Raw genomic sequence first — 19,964 nt, 5'->3', positions numbered from 1 at the left:
GTATTCAAATAATACTTAAACGTCAAAGCAAGTTAGTTGTAGCACCTTATCAGTCGCTTGTAAGTCATCTCTGAAAATTGCAGCTAGCGGGAAATCATTTCAATTCATTATCTCCTTTTGGGTTGTGTGGGAAATATCTAGACACTCAATTCAACATCTCTGTGGAAAAGATGCCCTCAGTCAATTATCATTAGCGGTTCATATAATGGATGGATGGATGGATGGATAATTCCTCAATTATGTGTGTTGTCCAGTCATTTGGCACCCTAAAGGCACGGTGGGTGTTCGCATTTCACACATTTAGCCAAAACACAAAGCTGATATTTTCTGAACATTTCATGGCTAATCATTCTCAAATAATGATATTAATGCAAACAATTGCTTTATTGCAATGGTATTTATGTAATCATGTACTGGAAGAAACAGTACCGTCAATCGGCATTAGAAAGCAGACAGACTGAGGAATGAAAAAACAAAACAAAGCAAAGACGGGCACACCATTTTGTTATGATGAGGTCGATCGGCTGTTGCGGTCTAGTTTCGGAGAATGACACCATAGCCAATCTGGTGTCTGGTGAGACAATCTGTCACTAGCAGACAACAAAATCATACAGAGTTGAAAGTCAGACCTCACACTACTACAAAATGTGAACCCCGACAGGAACAAACAGATGAATATGCTATCCTCAACGGGACGTTAAAGCCTGACAGACACATGAAATACGCGACAGATATTGGACAACAAGTCACAGGAGGGCTGCCCTGCTCTCAAGAGCGCCCTTCACAAGAAGCAATGTTTGGAGAGGATTTATTTCATACACCATACAAACATTATTGGACAGATTTTATACCTACTGTGCACTATATTTTCAGCCACAGGGAGGATTATAGGCTCCAGTAACAGACGATTCAGTGCAAATTGGTATATTTCCAAGAAGAATGATTTAATGTACTCACATCTTTTGAATCTAAAATAGTTTTCTGATTCAAATACATTTTTATTACACCCTTTCCCATTTGTTGCTACTCTTATTGGGAAGATTGTTGAAGCTTGTTTGAAAAAATCAAAATTCAATATCTTCACTATTTTTACCTCAGTGCTTTTGTGAACATAGATTAACAAATGGTGACACAGACCAGGACTTTAATTACCTCGGTGCTTTCGCCTTATTCCGAACAATACGTTTTTATATTTAAGGCGGGAAATAAAAAAAGAGCATAATAAAGATGCGTTGCGATTTATCGAGTCGCTTGGATAAGAGGGTACGCTCAATGTGCTTTTGTGCCAGTCGAATAATAGCTCGAGGCGATGCATGCGACTATATTAAAAGCCCATCTTTCGCATTAGTCGGAATAACATGGAGACATGGAAGTTAAGCAGTGTTATTGCTGCATGAAAGTCGTCTGGTCTGCAATAGTGCAGGCTTACGGCAAATTAGAGGTGCTACTCTCCCCGGAGGTAAAAATGTAATGACTCTCCCTTCTTTTGGGCACAGAAAATTAAAATAAAGCAGCAATTGTAGTGGCACACAAAGAGCGGCCCCATCCTCGTGTTGTGGCATTTCAGGGTTGGAGTGTGACGGCTTTCGATCCTCTGTCACTGTTTCATTAGGGGATTTGATTAAATTGTGAAACAGGGGAATGTGATGGATGTATGAATAACTTCCCAAGTTGCTCCCAGAGGCTTGGACAAGGACAGAATCAAGGACCCCTTGGTACTCACGCTTCTTTCCCAGCAAACCCAATCTGGGTAATTAGAATAAAGAGCGTCAGGGACTTCAAGGGTAGAAGGAGCCTACTATTGTTAAAGCCACATGCATAAGCACTGTGCACATTTTTTTATGCAGAATACAAGCATCCATGTACACCACACAGTGGCAGAAAAATGTAGACATCCTGTTGAGTAGCTGGTAGTAAAAATATTTCCACGCTTGCTCTGTACTGTTATCTTACCCACATTACACCGCACACATTGGGCTCCACAAAAATAGGTGCAGTGTGTTAAAGGCAGAGCTAGGCTTCAGGAGGAAGACTTTCTTACTTCAGCTAGGTGTCAAACTCATTTTTGTCGCGGGCCGCATCATATAGTTTTCTTCTGAGGGCCATTATAACTGTCAACCCAAATAAATGTATGTACGTCTTGTATTATACACAGACTACACAACAAACTGATGACTAACTAGTTTTGAAATCTGAGACTAGTACAAACTTTTTAAAATTCGGTAATCAAGACAAAAAGTGAAGACTATTTGCAATTATAGTATTGACACAGAGTTGATGCATAATTTGTCTTCACGAGGCAAATATAATGACACTGCGGGCCAAATCTGGCCCGTGGGCCCGAGTTTGTGAGACACCTCTGGGCTAGAGGTTGTTGGACTTCACATCTGGGCAAATAATCTGGTAATAAAAACATTTAGGGCAATGGGCAAGGGAAACAAATTAAAGGGACATCCAAGGGCATAGTACGTGTGACAGCAGAGTGGTATCGAGGAAAGGTGTTTTATTAGAGCAGTTGGTACGCTCGATGTTGACCGGAAGCGTGACAAAATGCGGCTGCTCGCTCCTTGCCAAATTGAAGCGATGCACCACTTCATTGCTATCTCTCATTAACACGGACACACATGCTCGCACTGAGGGCCAACCTTGTAACCCGTGTGCACACACACACCACACACACTTACTGTACATACACTCTCTCTAAGCAGCACAGCCTCTTGGCGAGTTAAAATATTTCCGAGGGATGTTCTGGCTCCCACTCAAGCAGGCTTGCATAGGATTCTGCTTGGCAAACTCCACCTCAGCGAGGGTCCAGCTGTCATCTTGACAAATGAAACTTGGAAGAGCAAAGAGGTGCCCGTGTTTGTGCCAGTCATGCTCGCGTGTTTGCCGAGGAGTCACGGCAATGTATATTTGCCAGATCAAAAAGCGCTGGATCATGTGCACGGCATGCAGATTGCTGTTCGACACCATACGGGTACATTGATTGAGACACATTAAAACTGGCAGAGGTCACTTCAGACAGAGTTCTCTTTAAAGCTAAGAGGACATAAACTATGTTTAGCAACTAGTTGAAAACACCTTACAAAAAAAAAAAAAAAAGCCCAGCTGAACCATAACATTGTCTCTCATGGGCCACAATGTCACGCACGGTGAAAGGAGCCATGCATCATTCCGTTTTTATGAACAATGTGGGACGTAAAAGCTTTATAGGGTGTTACAGGAAACAATCTTTTTTTTTTTTTTCCCTAGAAATGAAGAGCAGATAAAAATGTAAAAAGCTCAAGGGAGTACTGGGCAGATATCCTTAAAGTTAAAGGACAAGTTATAAAATACTGGCAACTTTCTATCTGGTGCTTTACTGTTTATCTTAGTAGCTTTTGAGACTCGGGCATAATGTCTTTACCATATGGGGATGCCGCTATTTCTTTGTACTGCAAAAAGATTTCCATGTCCGTGTGTTGGCAGGTAAAGACTTTCACTAGAAACTCACCACAACGGAGAGCATTATACTTGCATGAAGAAACTTAGACCGACAAAAATAATGTGACCATGTTATTGCTTCAGCTTTGCCTTTCCTGATATTCTAGCACAAAGAGAGAAAGACCAAAAAAAAAAAAAAAAACAGGAGCATGTTAAAGCAACGAAAGGTAGTGGTTTGACCTTGCACTAATACCAACCTCACGTTGATGGCTTCTATAAAGACAGAAGTGCTGCCTGCTCGCCACCCACCTAATAACAGTGGACAAGACAGCACTACTGTAGTAATTTTCGCCTCCCTGCTAACATGTGCTCATGTGTGCTTATAAAAACAACTCACTAAAATGATGATATTTATTTGACGACACAAATTTAAATGGTAATGATGCTGATTTTTAAGGTTCTTTTGTCTTCTGTCGCTCCCATTATCCCTCAGTCTGACGTTCGTAGGATAGATAGACGGACAGATAGAATGACAGATCGACGGACAGGTAGAATGACAGATCGACGGACGGACGAACGGGCGGACAGATGGAGAGAGAGAGAGAGAGAGAGAGAGAGAGAGAGAGAGAGAGAGAGAGAGAGAGAGAGAGAAAGAGAGAAAGAGAGAAAGAGAGAGAGAGAGAGAGAGAAAGAGAGAAAGAGAGAAAGAGAGAAAGAGAGAGAGAGAGAAAGAGAGAGAGAGAGAAAGAGAGAGAAAAAGGGAGAGAGAAAGGGAGAGAGAAAGGGAGAGAGAAAGAGAGAGGATGGATGGATGGATGGATGGATGGGTAGGTAGGTAGGTAGGTAGGTAGGTAGGTAGGTAGGTAGGTAGGTAGGTAGGTAGGTAGGTTAGGTAGGTAGGTAGGTTAGGTTAGGTTAGGTTAGGTTATGTAGGTAGATAGGTAGATAGGTAGATAGGTAGATAGGTAGATAGGTAGATAGATAGATAGATAGATAGATAGATAGATAGATAGATAGATAGATAGATAGATAGATAGATAGATAGATAGATAGATAGATAGATAGATAGATAGATAGATAGATAGTCATGAGTAGTAGTTAAAGTTAGTTATTAATACAAAGGGACACTGACAACAAACATACGATTTACTAGTATATACCCCCACACACACACACACACACACACATACACAAGTTAGACCACCATCACGCCCTCATGTTCTAAATATCTTCCCACCAGTTCACTGCCCATTATTTTCATTTATTTATTTTGCGGAATGTAGATTTTTTTGGGCTCTCCTTCATTCCGTCGATCCTTGAGGTCGCTGAGGCCAATTTCAGAGGGGAACCACACACAGGCTGTTTGTTAAGCTGTTATTTATCTCCTTCATAAAGTCCTCTTCATCTCCTATTAAACAGCCCAGAACTGTTGCCCTTGACTCTCGCATAACTCTTATGTCTTTTGCTAAGAGATGATTTACTATTTAATTTCACACCGACTCAACCCGGGAGGGAGCCTGCCTTCTGCTGCCTGATGTCATATCAGAGGAGAATGTGTTTTTCGACGGACTTTAGGCAAAATATGTGTGTTTGCGCACCATCAGAGTGCACATGAATAAGTGGGTGGGCTGATGTAGGTCTTTTTTGTTGTTTATTTTTACTTTTGGTAGAAGCTCAAGGCTTAGTTTTACACCACAAACATAGCTGAAAAATGTTCACTCTGTGAAATGAAATAAACCAAAGCTAAATGTGCATATGCAAATGTTATCAGCAGTTTCACTGCTCTTATTTTGAAATATTCATATATTGAAACACTGTGATTATATACAGAACTCATTTAATAGGAATCTTTGTTTAAGGAAGTTAATTAATGTCGACGAAGTGGTGACATTAATTATTGTGGGAAAGAAAAGAACTTGGCACCGTTCTGCTAAGCTCAGTTACCAATTGTTAAACAGAATGATTTTTGGAGTTGATCCATTTGGCATGAAAAAAAAAAACTGTTTTGGTGGAAAATCTTCAGAGGCATACTAATAAACAGACTGGAAGTAAAACCCAAGCTCGTAATTCAGTTTTTTTTTCTTTCTTTGTTGCCTTTGCAAACCATTACAGTGATGTCGCATTACTTTTGGACCACCACGATGAGCAGAACAAGAGTCAGACGTGGCGATCTCAGAATACAAAGCGGCTTTAATGCATCATCCAATCAGAATCACGCAGCACTTTATTGTATTACAAAGTCTGTAATTCTCAATTAATCTTTAGTCTTTGAGAGATTTAAATGTATATATTTAATGAGGATATATTCTCCAAATTTCACACGTTATTGTTGATTATTTTGTCAAGTAATAAAAAAAAAAAAAAAAGTTAACTCAAGGTAGTGTAACCCAGAATTATTGAATTTAAAGGTAAGGAAATATATAGATCTGTGATTAAAAGTTAAATTTAAACAAATGTGCCTTCTCTGTGATACATTCCACTTCTTCCATATGGGTTCTCCTTTCTAGGTTCAATGAAAACCATTTATCACCCCCCCAAAACCTCCAAAAGCAATACTAAGGTCATTTTTCTGTCTCCAGAAAATGAATGCTTCACATGTTAAAAATACCTCTTTGTGTAAGATATTAATGTGTCCTAGCGCGCTCACCTCCTCTCTAATAGTGTCACGCTATTCAAAAGATGGTCAAATGGTTTTCATCGTCAAATGTTTCATTCATGAGCAGACACGTCATACACGACGGAAAGGAACGCGTTCCTTCGACACAAAGGCTCCATTAGCCGATGTAACAATCTAAAGCACTCACATCTTTCTGCGTTAATGTCCTTATGCCATCCCAAACTCATGCCTGGTTATCAACTTTCATGTCAGAGCAGACATATTTTTTTAATTGAGTGAGATTGTGTGTGTGACTTCCGTTCATATAAGGTTGAATGCGGAGCTTCCATTTGGCAAAAATAATCTTTTTAGGAAAATGTTTTTGTGTGCCAAATAAATCATCTGTGACCTGCTGTGACAATCGTTGACAGAACAAGATGGCCATCACAAAAAAAAAGAAGTTTTATTACAGTTTGGGAACGGTTGTTTTATTTAAGATTTATTAGCTGCTAGGTTGACAACAACAACATATCTTAAATTTGCTTTTCTAAAAGTCTCCTGTCAGCTTTACTACACAATAGGCAATTGTTTTACAAAATTCCACTTGGGACGAGCTCCATTTATTGTGTGTGTGTGTGTGTGTGTGTGTGTGTGTGTGTGTGTGTGGGGGGGGGGGTCTGTGGTGAGCATTGGAGTTGTCTTCAAAAGCATACCATTAAACCGAATATGGACAGACAGCAAAAACCGAACCTCCTCATTTTTGTCAGAAGAATGAATTCCTTGGGAACCATCAAGTTGGGCCTGTGCAAATCATCATGTTGATGATAGATGTGCAGATATTTCAGTCTGGAACAACGTGGCGAGCAGACATGCAAGCCCTTGGATCCAACGCCGCTTAAATCCATCAACGTATCAATATCACACTGTATATTTAGCCAAACTGCGGTTGTTTGAGCTGGAGCAAAACTTACATCAGGGGCTTGGAACGGAAATATAGAAAGTGAATACTCCAGGAGACTAAATCAAACAAAGAGCTTACAGCCAGCCAACATGGGTTATTGAGTAAAACAAATAAAATGCTGACACGACTATTTGAGTTCCACACCCGAGTGGACTAAAGTTTCTCTTTTCTCACGCATTTTGAAAGACTCACATCCTTGCAAACAAATTTTATTGTAATGATTTCATATTGGCAGGAAGCCTGTCAACAGAGGAGCTTTAACATGTCTCATTAGCAGATTTTTTAATATTTTATTTAGTGTTTAAGACAGACAAGTGAACAATATTTGAGAGAAATAGGCCTTTTGTGTCCATAGAAAAAGTCTTTCGAGGTCAGCTCATGAAAAGTGAGAGCGAAAACAAACGTGTTTTATTAATATTACTGCCCAGTGTTTGAATGCGTTTATGTATGAAAGGGAGGAGATGTGCAAGTATATATTTTGTTACTTTTGGGTATTTAATGTAGAACTGGCTCATATTGGCAGTAAGTTTCTGTCATTATATTACTTTTTTTATGTCAATAATTAGAATACACGTTGGAAAGCTAGTGTTCCATTTTGTTTGTAGTCTAAGTTAAATAAAACTAAGTTATCTGTTCTTTTAAATACAGTTATCATGGTGGATTTTGACTTTTTTTTTTTTTACCCATAACTCTGTGTGGTACACAAGGATACGAAAGGGTGTGTGGAAAATAAACACAAAAAAATGCAGCGAGTGATAAGGGAACGTTAAAGACTTGCATGTTGTTTACTTCCTTGTTGACTTCACCAGAGGCACACGTTGTCCGTACTGACCAAATCAGCATCTTGCGTACTAAAACACAGCCGTGTGAAAATGTGACAAGTACCTCGTGGCAATGTCTGGTATTTATTTATTTAGTTTTTGCTGAAGGGACAGGCACCCAGCAATGTCTTGAGTCTTCGTGTCTATAAGACGGGGTAAAAACAACAAACAATGATCCTGACCTTTGAATAAATATTCTTTTGTTTTTCTTGGTTTCACATTGTTGAACAGTGGGGAATTGATTAAAGAGTAATTAAAAGCTTTGAAAACATATGTGTTATTTAACATCAAATTGAAATGTGGGCTTTATCTTTTTTTGGGGGGTTGATGTTTTTACATCCAACTTCAGAGGAGCAAGTGCCTAACCAGACATGATCCTCGCTGGCACCAGATAATTAATTGACTTTTGGGTATTTGCCAATTGTTCCAGCAATTATTTTCTGTTTTCATCTGCCCCTGTCAATAATTCATAATTTATCTTTTATCAGTTTTTTTGGGAGATTTTTATAGATTTTTAATTTTCTTTTTTGCGTACCCCATGAGATATACTTGGCCGACTCCCCCCCAATGAAAAAACCACCTGGCACTGCTAGTGCTCACTGGTATATTTGAGTAAATTTAGAACACACACATTTCAGTGAGATTTTGTGTACCTGTGCACAACTCTCCCAAAGAACAAGTTCTTTATTGTACTGTGATCTTTAACTACTTTCACCACCCTGCTGTTTCTCCCATGCACTCTTAAAAAAAAAAGAGTATATAGTTTTGCTGTCTTGTGTTCTCTTTGTTCTGGGACAAAGCCGACCTGTGACCAAACGAAAACTCGCAAATTACGTACTTATACAAAGACAACAATGCACCACATGATTCTTTGTTTCCTTCTTGTCTCGTACAAGTAATTACAGTCTCTTTCTGTGCATGGTTAGTCTGTCCGCTTGTGAGTATGAGCGGATGTCTCTGCAGGAGGGAGATGGAAGAGATGAAGGGGGTAGTTTCAGTGAAGGCGAGTCGGATTAGCAGCCGGCTCAATAGGTGGAGACGAGAAAAAGCATTTCTCTTTGGAAGTTGAAGAGAACAACACAAACAAAGAGATGGTTCTAATTCTGTAGAGGCCTAAATGGACTCTGGCATGCTTTGTTTTTGGTGTTTGGTTTTCTCAGTGTTTTTTTAGGGCTCGGGAAAAATACAAAATAAAAATTATTCATATGTTCATCTTCTGAACGGCTTATCCTCATGAGGGCGTGCTGGAGCCAATCCCAGCTGCCTGGTTTCACTTAATTTCAAATCATTCATTCATTGAAAAACAATGGAATCGTGACCAAAATGGTTCCATTAAAAGAGATTCAATTTCAGATTACATGACCAGTGTGTATTTAATAATTTCATAGTGAAAATCTCTCGATGACACCTTTGTTCCGACACAAATTCTCCATTTGGATCTGATTAACTCTCCTTTTCTTGTTCTGTATGCTTCCTCCTCTTTCTTCGACTTCCACTCTCTGTCTTTCAAGGGGGTTTGTTGTCGCTGTCTGCCGGTGAAGCACAGCAGCCATTAATCACTGGTAAACACGAGCAGAGGACACCTCAGGGAGGGGAAAGTTCTCTCATTTCTGCTCTGAAAAATGATTTTCTCAATACACTCCATGGAGAGAGATATGGAAACTGGAGCACAGGTGCTGCCACAAACACAATAAGCATCACATAACGCATTGCAATCCACTCCAGATCTAATACAAGAGTCACAAATTTGTTCAAAGATTGCTTTGCGCACTTATTTAACATATTTTCAAAAAATATGACATGCCAATGGCAAATAACCAATTCAATGATTTTAATTATTCATCATGAGTGGTTATGCTGGGTCTTTTAATATGAAAGTCAAAAAGGCCTGGAGGTTCCCGATCTTTAAGGCCATCCATTAAAACCAACTTGCTGATATTGTTATGTGTTCTATTCATGTAAAGAATAAATGCATTGTTTCACGACTAGATCCAACTATACTGCATAACAACTCATCAAGGAAGCCTTCCAGCACTCCCAAGAAAGACCAACTTCTCTCTTATCAACCTTTTACCAATACACTGAGCTTAAACAAACAGTACTGTAGCTACCAAAGATGCATAGAAAGAAAAAAATGTTGACCGGCTAATAGGAGAGTTGGTGGGTGTAATAGTTTGCCCATCAAATACTATAAAGTTGTTGATATAAATACATAGCGTGTGTATGCAAATAACAATAAATAATACCACATCACTTACCACCACTAGATTATATGCATATTATCAGTCATCAATGTGATCAAGAGGCCAAAATTAAGCATGTAACTAGTGATGGAAAAATGAAGCTTCAAATTTGCTTCATGAACCAGTCGCTATCTCCTCTAGATGACAGTGTTGGAATACAGAAAGGGGTTTAAGAAATGGCAAGTCGGTGTGCTTTTAGACCAATGTTGAACACAGTCCAATCGAGAAAAGTCAAAAAATTTAACTGGTTCATGAATCAAAGTTGAAGGTTCATTTGTCCTTCACTACATGTAACAAAACCTGAAGCTTGAGAAAAGCAGTCATTTATTTCTCGAGCACTCCTGTTCAATATCTTGCAGTTCAGTGTTTGTTTATTTGGATTCCAAATCACTTAGAAGTGAAGCAAATTTCGACTTTAAAAACAAACACGTACTCCCTTAAACTCAAAGGCAGTTAGTGAGAAGTGTATTAACAACAATTTCAGTATTGAGGAGTAGAAAAGAAGAGAAAGGCGGGAGGGAAAACACTATGCTGTGAACAATTACATACACATTGAGAGAAAATGAGAAAGTTATAGGACAAGTAAAATTGAGTTTACCTGTGGTTTACTGAGCACAGATTAAATTTCGATTTTTAAGGCACAAACTCACTTGCCCATTGTGACAGGCCAACCCATGCCCAGCAAACGCAAACAATAAACGGCACATTAAAAGTGGATTTTACTTGACAATCATTTATTTCTACCCTGTCAAACTTCTTGATGGAATTGTTGAGGTGTTTTATTTTTTGGTTAGTTTTATTTTATTTGCTGATGGGGTTTTTTTGGCAGAGAATTAAGGATATAAGAGTACCAGAAGTATAGGGTGAGGGGTATAGTCTCGAGAATGTCTACCCCCTACAGACTGACGACATTGACTTAAAAGGATCAATATTGGACAAGATCAACACTTAAGCTCAGCCATTCACTGTACCTCAGCGAGCCCATCCCAAGAGAAGCCATGCAAGCCCTCGCTCTGCATGACATTACCTCCAGTTTCATAGACGAGCTTGTTTGTTGGGGATCATGACCAGATCAATGCTGTCGGGATGCTTTAGCCATCAAGTTGCTTTATCGTGGATATTTTTCAAGCTTCTTTCTTGTTTCAAATGTGAGCTTTCTATTCCTATTGCAGTGGTATCGTGCTTAACATCAGTGACCATAGCTACTTAGTATAGGAGTGATTTATTTTCTTCTGCTGAATACAAATATTTTCAGTCACCAGCATAAAACAAAGAAACTGGTCCCATGTTTTTGAAGTCAAGTGTGCTTGATTTCTGTAATTAAGAGTTTCAAGTGGAAAAATTAAATACAGGAGGTCAAACCATGCCAAATGTTTAACAGCAGAAACCTGCTGACTTCATATTGGTTTAATTTTAAAAATCCCGAAGCGCAAGGCCAACAATTCCAGCTGTTTTATGAATAGGGGCGAAAAACCCCAAATAACATCTTCTTGAGCTCTGACACAATCTCAACTTTTTTCAAGACTGCAAGTGAAGTCAATCATGCCCCGGAGCCACGTCAGGCTGAAAGTTTACAGGTCAGTCAGCGGGGGTCCTGATACCTGCCTCACCCATAGCAGGCTTGATCAAAGTGGTGGTGCTGCAGATATGGAGGTGAGAGCTCCTGACAACACGCCTGCCCAACTGATGGCAACTGGGCTGAGGCGGCGAAAAGACGAGAAGTGGTGGGAGGGCGACTGTCTGTATGCCACTCAGCACTGCACTGGCTGACAGAACGGCCCATTAGGGAAGAGAGTGACTTCACAGGCCATTAGGGAAGGCAGCACATGGCACATGGACCATTGAGGGATGGCAGAGCTCCAGGTAGGCAGGGGGGGGGGGGGGGGGGGCTTGCGATACAAAAACATGCGCAACTAGGCCTCTTAGGTAATCGCATCATAAATAGAATTGTCTTCTTAGTAAAGATATCACGGTAGGTTGACAGGAAAAACAGATCAACAAAAACCTGGGGACCAAACAAATCAGGCAAAAATTGAAACTGGTACTATCAGAGTTGTCTCCTTATTAAAGCCTTTATAGTTTTCAGTATGACTACCCTCAATAAAGATGGACACCCAACAGAGGCATCCAAATGCATCATTTTTATTTCATACATTCTCAGTCTTCTCTATGTCTCTTCATCTTGAATTAGTCTCTGCGGTCGGTTTGTCGCAATCGTCTCGTAATAATGACAAGCTTTGCATTCTGAGACACCGAAAAGCAATGGGGCAGATCCTCTTATTAAAAAGAAAGCTGAACAAATGCTTCCTTTTTTCAAGTATGTTGTCTGAGTGGGACAGAAAAACTTTGCCCGTCTGCTGCTTTTCCCTCGTGTCCTGATAAAACCCGTATTGAAAAACAAAACAAAAAGCGAATATAAGACATCTTTTGCACCAAAAAAGATGAAGTGGGATTTTTTTTTTGCAGACTGAGAGAAAAGCTGATAATACAATATTTCAGAAACTATTCCAAGACAAAGAAACACGAGAGATGGGAATGAAGCAGCACTCTCTTAGAAGGACATCTTTTTGAAGAATTACACCACAAGCGTGGCGATCACTATGAGCCAGACAAATCTTGCAATCTCTCACACTGAATCTTTAACTCATAACACATTGCGTATTTGCATCCCTTTTCATTCCAGTTTCATTTATTTGCCTCGCCTGGGCCTCAGAATCGCTTTACAATTTGTTAAAGCTTGTTATTTATACGCTCTGCTACCAGCCCCCCCTCCAAGAAAAAAAGTAGCAGGTGCTAGATTCAAATTGAAATGAATTGTTTAAAGATACAGTAACTATGAGCTGTTACTAGATAGATATATCTTGGCTTTTATTTATGAATGCATTTAGGAGAAATCCATTTTTCATGTTGCAATTGTACAAGTTCCAAAAGAAAAGTTGGTAAAGCTTCCAAGAAAACCATGAAAGTTTGACGAAGGAGAAAAAATGATTTGTTTCATTGCAAACAGAATCTTTCTCAGATAGTGTTTGTTGCTAGTTTGAAGTATGTTCGATGTCTGCTAGAGAACTTTAAGACAGCTTTTTAATTGTTATTTTACGATGAATCGCACTTACACTGACGAGCATCTGGGGGAACGGTCCTCGAGAATTTTCAGCAACGTTGATTGGTGGAATCACCCAGTCTCGTTTTTGCCTTCGTAGACCCTTGGAGCTGTTTCTGCCTGTCCTGGAGAACATGATGACAGGAGGCGGGGCTTGGAACGCTTCCTTATTTTCTTTCTTCTCAGCAACCTTTCCCTCTTTGGTTGTGACCTTTAAGACAACAAAAAGATTCAATTAGTTTAAGTAGGCCAGTGTTCTTCCAGCTAGTATTATACGAAGCTATTGTAATACAGTACTGGTATATTAGAAAACTGTGCTCCGCAAAATTATGCTCTGCATATGATCCACAGCAGGTGTAAATTGAAACGCGGATTTCAATGCTTTCTTTCCCTTACGGCGTCCGTACGGAGGCCGCAACGCATACACATTGAATGTTTTGTCAGTGTCTTTACAGTGTAATGATTTCAAAATGCTATTCTTGCAAATATGGTGGGTTTTACCTTGGAAAACATTGTGATGGTTTTTTGAAATACCTCTATCAATATTACCAAGTACTTTTGTTCAAAACAGTGATAACAATATCCCCTGGGGCAATTTAATAAGCAATGACTGAGCTGGATGGGAAGCTGTGGGGGCACTGGCCTGCCCTGAAATATGCTTGGACTGCTCAGGTGTAAGGCCAAATAATTGATTTTTGGTTTCTGATTTATCCGAGAATGTTGTCCAATATTTTCACCTGACCCCCATATGGAATATGTAAATAATCTTTTTCGGAATTTTTTGGAAGGAATTCTTTGGGTTTATATTTTTTTTACAAACCCTTGAAATATCGTTGCCTCCTCCATGCCGCCCCCTCCAGGAAAAAAAATCCTAGCTCTGCCAGTGGTAATAAAAAAATCCGTCATCATTATAACTGAATACAATTATACTGAATACTGAATTATAACTGTCATCATGAAAACAAAGCTGTTCAAAATAATAAGCGCAATTGTGTCAATGACCACCTATACAACCAATTCTCATGATAACCCTAATATTGGAAAGCTAGCCAATAAAAAAAAGAAACATTATAAAGGGTTGTGTAACAAAAATAAATAAAAAAAAGCATCTGTACAGTACAGAAGTTAGAAAATAATGTTCACCAGCAGGTCACCAGGTCACCTGGCATCATCTTCTTGAATTCTTTTGAAGCTACTTTCAACCTTCACAAAATATGTCTGGGATTATATCTCATTCACTGCCAGCCATGTTAAAATGAAATCCTGACGTCTATAGTTGTCAATACCAGTGAATGAGATATAATTCAAGGTTTGAAATAAGCAGTTTTAGACCACAGTTTGTGCGATAAAATTTGGATGTTACGCCTGATCTAAATAAAGTGAACGGGAAAACAGCAAGGGGGCACAATGTTACACAAACGCAGGAAGTCAGAGGTCAAAGTGGGAAGAAGGCAGACGTGTGAGAGCATTTTAGATCTGTGACATTCATGGTAATGTACCTTACTGACATAACATCAGTCCTGCAGACTGTAGGTCTTTTAAAGACTGCCAATCTCGTGTGTGTCATGTCTTACGACCACGACACTGACCGTGCTCTTTGGTGGTAGCATGTGACAATTGGGCAGGTTCTGGTCAGTGTCAAACTTTTAATGTGGCCACTCAACCGGTCCAAGACAACGAAGGAATTCATGACACCATGCTTGGTAATCTGACATAACGAGCATCGTCAACGGCAAACAAAAAAAGTCGTGGAGTCTGAGCTGTGCATTAATTATGACTACCAGCAAATTTGTGGCTTGTTTATTACAAACTTGACAATTACGCCATATGCCCGCGACCATAATTGCATCATACAGGGTGCTTATAAGTTTTACAAGGCTACTGGAGTTTTCAAACTAGCTCATTACTGACCTCTGTTCCTTTTTCTGATCAAACAAACACATTTTATTGTTAAGGGATTCCATTAGCATCTGTTCAATTCTCTTGTAAAGTTGGGTTATTGGCTTCAGGACTCAATGATGCAACACATGCTCAAGGGCTAAGTTATAGATGATGATCCGAAGGTTGTATCATATTGCTAATCCCAGGGATGTGTTGTGCAGCTATTTTATCAATGTATCTCAGGGACAGAGGGAAGGCAACACAAACATGTTAAGAATCTCGGCACAACCGTCGTTGCTGAGGCAGTGCATCACTTGTGCTCTCTATCTCAATCACTCTCCCCTGAGCTATCCCTTGCTCACATTCTCCCCCATGCCCTTCTCTTGCAGTGATATTGTTTTTCTCACTGACAGCTTGTTTCAATAACAGGATTCCTGTAGCAACGGCTGACGTGTAAAATAACAGCAGAGGTTTACTGAAATGTGGCAAGAAGTAAACAGTCTCTTTTGTCTCATGCATTTACCACACTAATAACAAAAAGATTGTTCTCCATCATCACATGCAAGTCAATGAATTTAAATAGCAGCTATTTATGCCAGAGAAAGGGAACAATTGGGTTCTTTTAGTTCTTCATTTAAGATTCATTTGGCAAATTTGACTTTTGTTTGCTTATTTTATATTTTGCTTTCAACAAGATGTAGCCAGAAATTTTACATGGAACGTTTGTCTTTCATTTTATGCGACCCAATCAAATTTCATTCCTTTAATCTTTTAACAGACTTGACAGTAGGTGTTTGTCAATATGAGAGAAAGACAGACAGACAAACAGATGGACAGACAGAAACAATTATTTAGAGAAATGGAAAACACAAAAAGTGTTTTCTCCTTGGCTCTGTCGTTGTTTTTTTGCTTGGTCAAGGTCCTTCCGCACTTTGTCTTGCATCTTGCCGGCAGAAACAATACTTACAAGGTTTACTTCATTACAAAGACACAAAAGAGAAAAGCTTTTAAGACTTCAGAGTTCAAATGTGTGAAGCAAGCATCCATATGGTATGTATTAGTTTGTGTGGGTGGTTTGAGGTGTGGTGTGCCAGGGGATGTTTAGTGTCTACGGCGTTTGATGTTCCCTTGAGAGATGTGTTGAAAAGCAACACGGTAATTCAATTATCATAAAAATATTTACATGCAAAATCTTGACAGTAAAAAAAGAATAAAAAAAAGGATGTCAATTTCAAGTCAAACATACACTACAGTTAATCCTCCTTGTATTGCGAGGAATATATTCCAGATTCACCACAAAAACATGAAAGTCAATAATATGTAGAGACCATATCTGGTTTTCATTGTATCCCTTCATATGAGCCCATCAAAATTCAAAATGGCTCACTCATAAATATTTAGGTAAATGCAGCGAACAAAATATGTACTTATTTTTCATTTCATTTTATTTAACTTTTTTAAGGGGGTAAGCACTCCTGAAATGAAACATTTTCTATACAAGGAAGTAAATAGTAACATTTCCATCAGAAGTCCTTTTTAAACAGTCTCCTTTCACTCGTGTCCTAAATTCAACATTCTAGCAACACACCACCACACTGAACTAGCCAACCAAACACACACACGCATGGGCATTCTAAACACCTGCTCTACTGTTTGAAAAGTTTGCCCAAACATGTACACGATTGTTTGCTTTCAGGCTTTGTCAGCAGACCACCATCTGACAGACGCAAGCCAGGTCTGTACAAATGTATTTTTTTCTTCAGGGTTGTATCGAAGCTTGCTGGGGATAACTGCTCGACATGTTTGCCAGAACAGGTTTAAAGATGCGCATAAAAATGCGTTTTGGGGAATGGAAACTAAGAAATGTTGTCAGTAGCAGATCTGCCCCTGCCCCTTCTTATTTACCGAAATAAACAATTATTCTCATTCATTTTTTTTTACATGTGCAAACAGGTATGAGGAATTTCCCTAAAGAGCGATCCTAAGGAAAAGATGGAGAAAGATAATAAAGATGAACAGACATACAGTGAGCAATTTCCCCCCCCCCCCAACTAAGGTGTGATACTGATCAAACCTTGCTGCTTATACAGCACGCTCTCCACTTTTCACTCTGACACAGAACAACTTGGGACACTGATCAAAGAAACAAATGCCTGCACAAGGATCCAGCAAAAGTGCTGTCAGCTATCAATTTTTCTTACGGCAACCTCAGACATTCAATCGGCTTGACACGGGGATGTATTTCCTTAGGTGCTCACTTCTTGACATGCAACTTATATGATTGTATCATGTGAATTGCCACCATGAAAATAGATAATGGTATCCACTGAACAAAATCCTACGTTGGTTAAAGATATGTGGTGGTTTTAAATCAGAATGCTAAAGATATGTGGTGGTTTTAAATCACTTGATGAGACTTTTAACATATTTGCAGAACTGCCCCTGGAGAGACTAACAACCAGTGCCTAAATGTATTTCTGTTTTTATTTCATAATAGGTTTGACTGCTCAGCTTTTAGTCGAAGATGTATTTTCTTTTTTTTTTTTCCCAACCGGATCTCAGCTTTGATGTTTTGTTCACTTTCCAGGGCCTTTAGACTCAAAATTGCTGGCTGAGGACAAATAGGAACAATTGAAATTGTGTGTGTGCGTGCATATGTGTGTGTGCCAATCAGAATCGATTCAGATTCATCAAACAAGGCTTCAGCTGATGTCAGAATTTTTCCATCCTCTGGTTGTCTCTGTTTGTCTTGTTTCAACCAGGTAAAGGATTTATGACGCACTACGCATAATGGCAAGCACTGACTTTGGCACTGAGCATTCTTTCCCCCAATCCAAATCCACCACTCAGGTGGGGGGGTGCAAAAACATGTCCAATCAAAAGAAGAACTGTCCATAATTTCACTGAGACGTGACAATTTGAAATCATAACTCAGCACCCCCCCTAAAAAAAATACATTCCAGAACACACTTACGTATGCTGGATTGCTAAAAAGAATAAGAGCTACTGAGAGTGGAACGGTTGCAGCCCCCGCAGCAATGGTGCCTTCCGCCTGAGCCAGCTGGCGAGGAGCCCAGCTCTTCCTTTTCTCACCACCGCTTCCCAAAAATTCTGCATGCTTTGATATCAACCGGGCCCTCGCTACCTAGACATCTGAAAGTTATTATTCAACAGAATGCAAAATACATTCATTTTTCTGTTGTCTCTGCGCTTTGCTTTCTGCTGCAGCTCTTGCTGCATACGATAACGTTGGTCCCAATGTGAATCATGTGTGAACCACAGCCCACTCGCTCACTTAACATTCTCCTCAGGATGGTTACATTAGTTGACTCAGTAGGAATGCTCACTTCCACTAATTGGCCGTTGGCCCGACATAATTCCCTTTGTGTCTGTTTGAAAAGGAATTGACCTTATTTCCTCCTGCTGGGGCCAAAAACAAGAAATTGTACTCCTTTAGATAATGTAGAATGGGCTGTCAAATCCCTAATTCAAAAATAAGTTGATGTCCTTGGAAAATTTCCTCTTAACCAAGCCAGCACACCATTTTTTTTCCACCGTATTATTTTCCCACGCTCGAATAAGTTTGGTTATTGTCTTCCAATTACTGCTGAACGTCGGTTCATGATGGAACCTCTTCATGAACTGATCGGATTACAGAAAAAATTGCTTGTTGATCCATGACAAATATTTGGCAGAATGCAGTGTAAACTCACTTACAGACAGTGCTGATCATTTATATATTTTTTGGAGATCAGGTTAAAGTTGTTTATTATCAAGAGTAACTTTGGTGTCATTTTTTTGTTGTGGCGAATGGGATATGTTTAACATTCAACACGACCAGTTGCTCGTCTTTTGTTTGTGTCTGCCAACAGCGCAGGCTTCAGTTCACTTCCTAATTAGATATCGTTCCGTGTCACATCACAGTCATGGCTTTGCTGTCGGTGGTGTTGACCAAACACATGAGGATTTATGCTCATAAATATTGAACAAGGCCAACATATAGAATTATTAGCCCACAGCACTTTATCAGCACATCAGGGAAGAAACTCACACCACAACACCGAACGTATATCTTTTAGAGACATTATTTGTACTCTTTGATAGATTATCATAATGTGAGCACCCCATTGTTAAACGGCAGAAATAAACAGTAAATAGATTTCAGTTAAATAGCTGACGCTTTTGGGGCACTCGAAGCTTGGCGACAGTGGTTACCTGTCCTTTGAAAGCTGTTGATTAGAAGAGAACATGTCAAGGGCCTGTGGGGAATCCAAGGCATAGGATGATTTCCAATAACAGCTTACGGCTGCAATCATATTCTCCCCTTGTGGCAGCATGATTTTATTACTTATAACCACTTTTTTTTTTTTTTGCATTCAATCTGTGACTTCCTCAAGCCCCAAGGAGTTTTGACCTCATTCCTGGCTGCGAACGCCACGGCTGATAGGACTGTAATATGAGGCTGAATCATTCGTTGATAATTAAAAATTGAAGTCAAGTGGGATTTCTCTCGTGATAACTTACCTCATTTTCGTTTTGTTGAGGTGAAGCGGCGTCTATCGGTGCCAGCTGGATCACTGTCTTCCAGACATGAGAATGTGGACCACTTGCTGTTAGTTTAAACTGGACTGGCTCATCCAAGGAAGCTCCCTCTCCCTGAGCAAAGATGGAACCATCTGTCCTCACACTGAAGTTTGGATCACTGCTTTCGAAAATCACCGCTGTGTTTCCTGCGCAGTCATCAAACTTAACTGTAAAAGAGAAGAGGAACATTAATGAAATGTACACAGACACACGACACAGATTAGATGGATGCTCTCAATGTCAGATTTGGCTCAAATCCATTTCTCATTTAAGTTGAGCCTTCACAAGACTCTTCTTTCAGTTCTTTCAGTGTCAATACACTTTTTTTTTTACCAACAGACCAAACATTATGAAA

The 19,964-nt window shown here is 39.6% G+C and overlaps 1 protein-coding gene across 1 annotated transcript in view; it reads right to left on the bottom strand.

Annotated features, from left to right (window-relative positions):
• LOC147061602 (cadherin-4-like) overlaps positions 1 to 19,964 on the bottom strand; it is a 98,092-nt gene that overhangs the window by 33,806 nt on the left and 44,322 nt on the right. The window contains exons 3-4 of the mRNA XM_085919594.1: positions 19,550 to 19,776; positions 13,158 to 13,355 (exon numbers count right to left, since the gene is read on the bottom strand). Of these exons, the coding sequence (XP_085775720.1) occupies positions 13,158 to 13,355; positions 19,550 to 19,776 (425 nt within the window). The remainder of the gene's footprint in view (positions 1 to 13,157; positions 13,356 to 19,549; positions 19,777 to 19,964) is intronic.

The sequence above is a fragment of the Syngnathus leptorhynchus genome, chromosome 1 (assembly GCF_054491065.1).
Source record: "Syngnathus leptorhynchus isolate UIUO chromosome 1, UIUO_Slep, whole genome shotgun sequence".
Lineage (NCBI taxonomy): Eukaryota > Metazoa > Chordata > Actinopteri > Syngnathiformes > Syngnathidae > Syngnathus > Syngnathus leptorhynchus.
The sequence above is the reverse complement of the archived record's forward strand: the minus strand, read 5'-3'. Positions and strand labels throughout refer to the sequence as shown.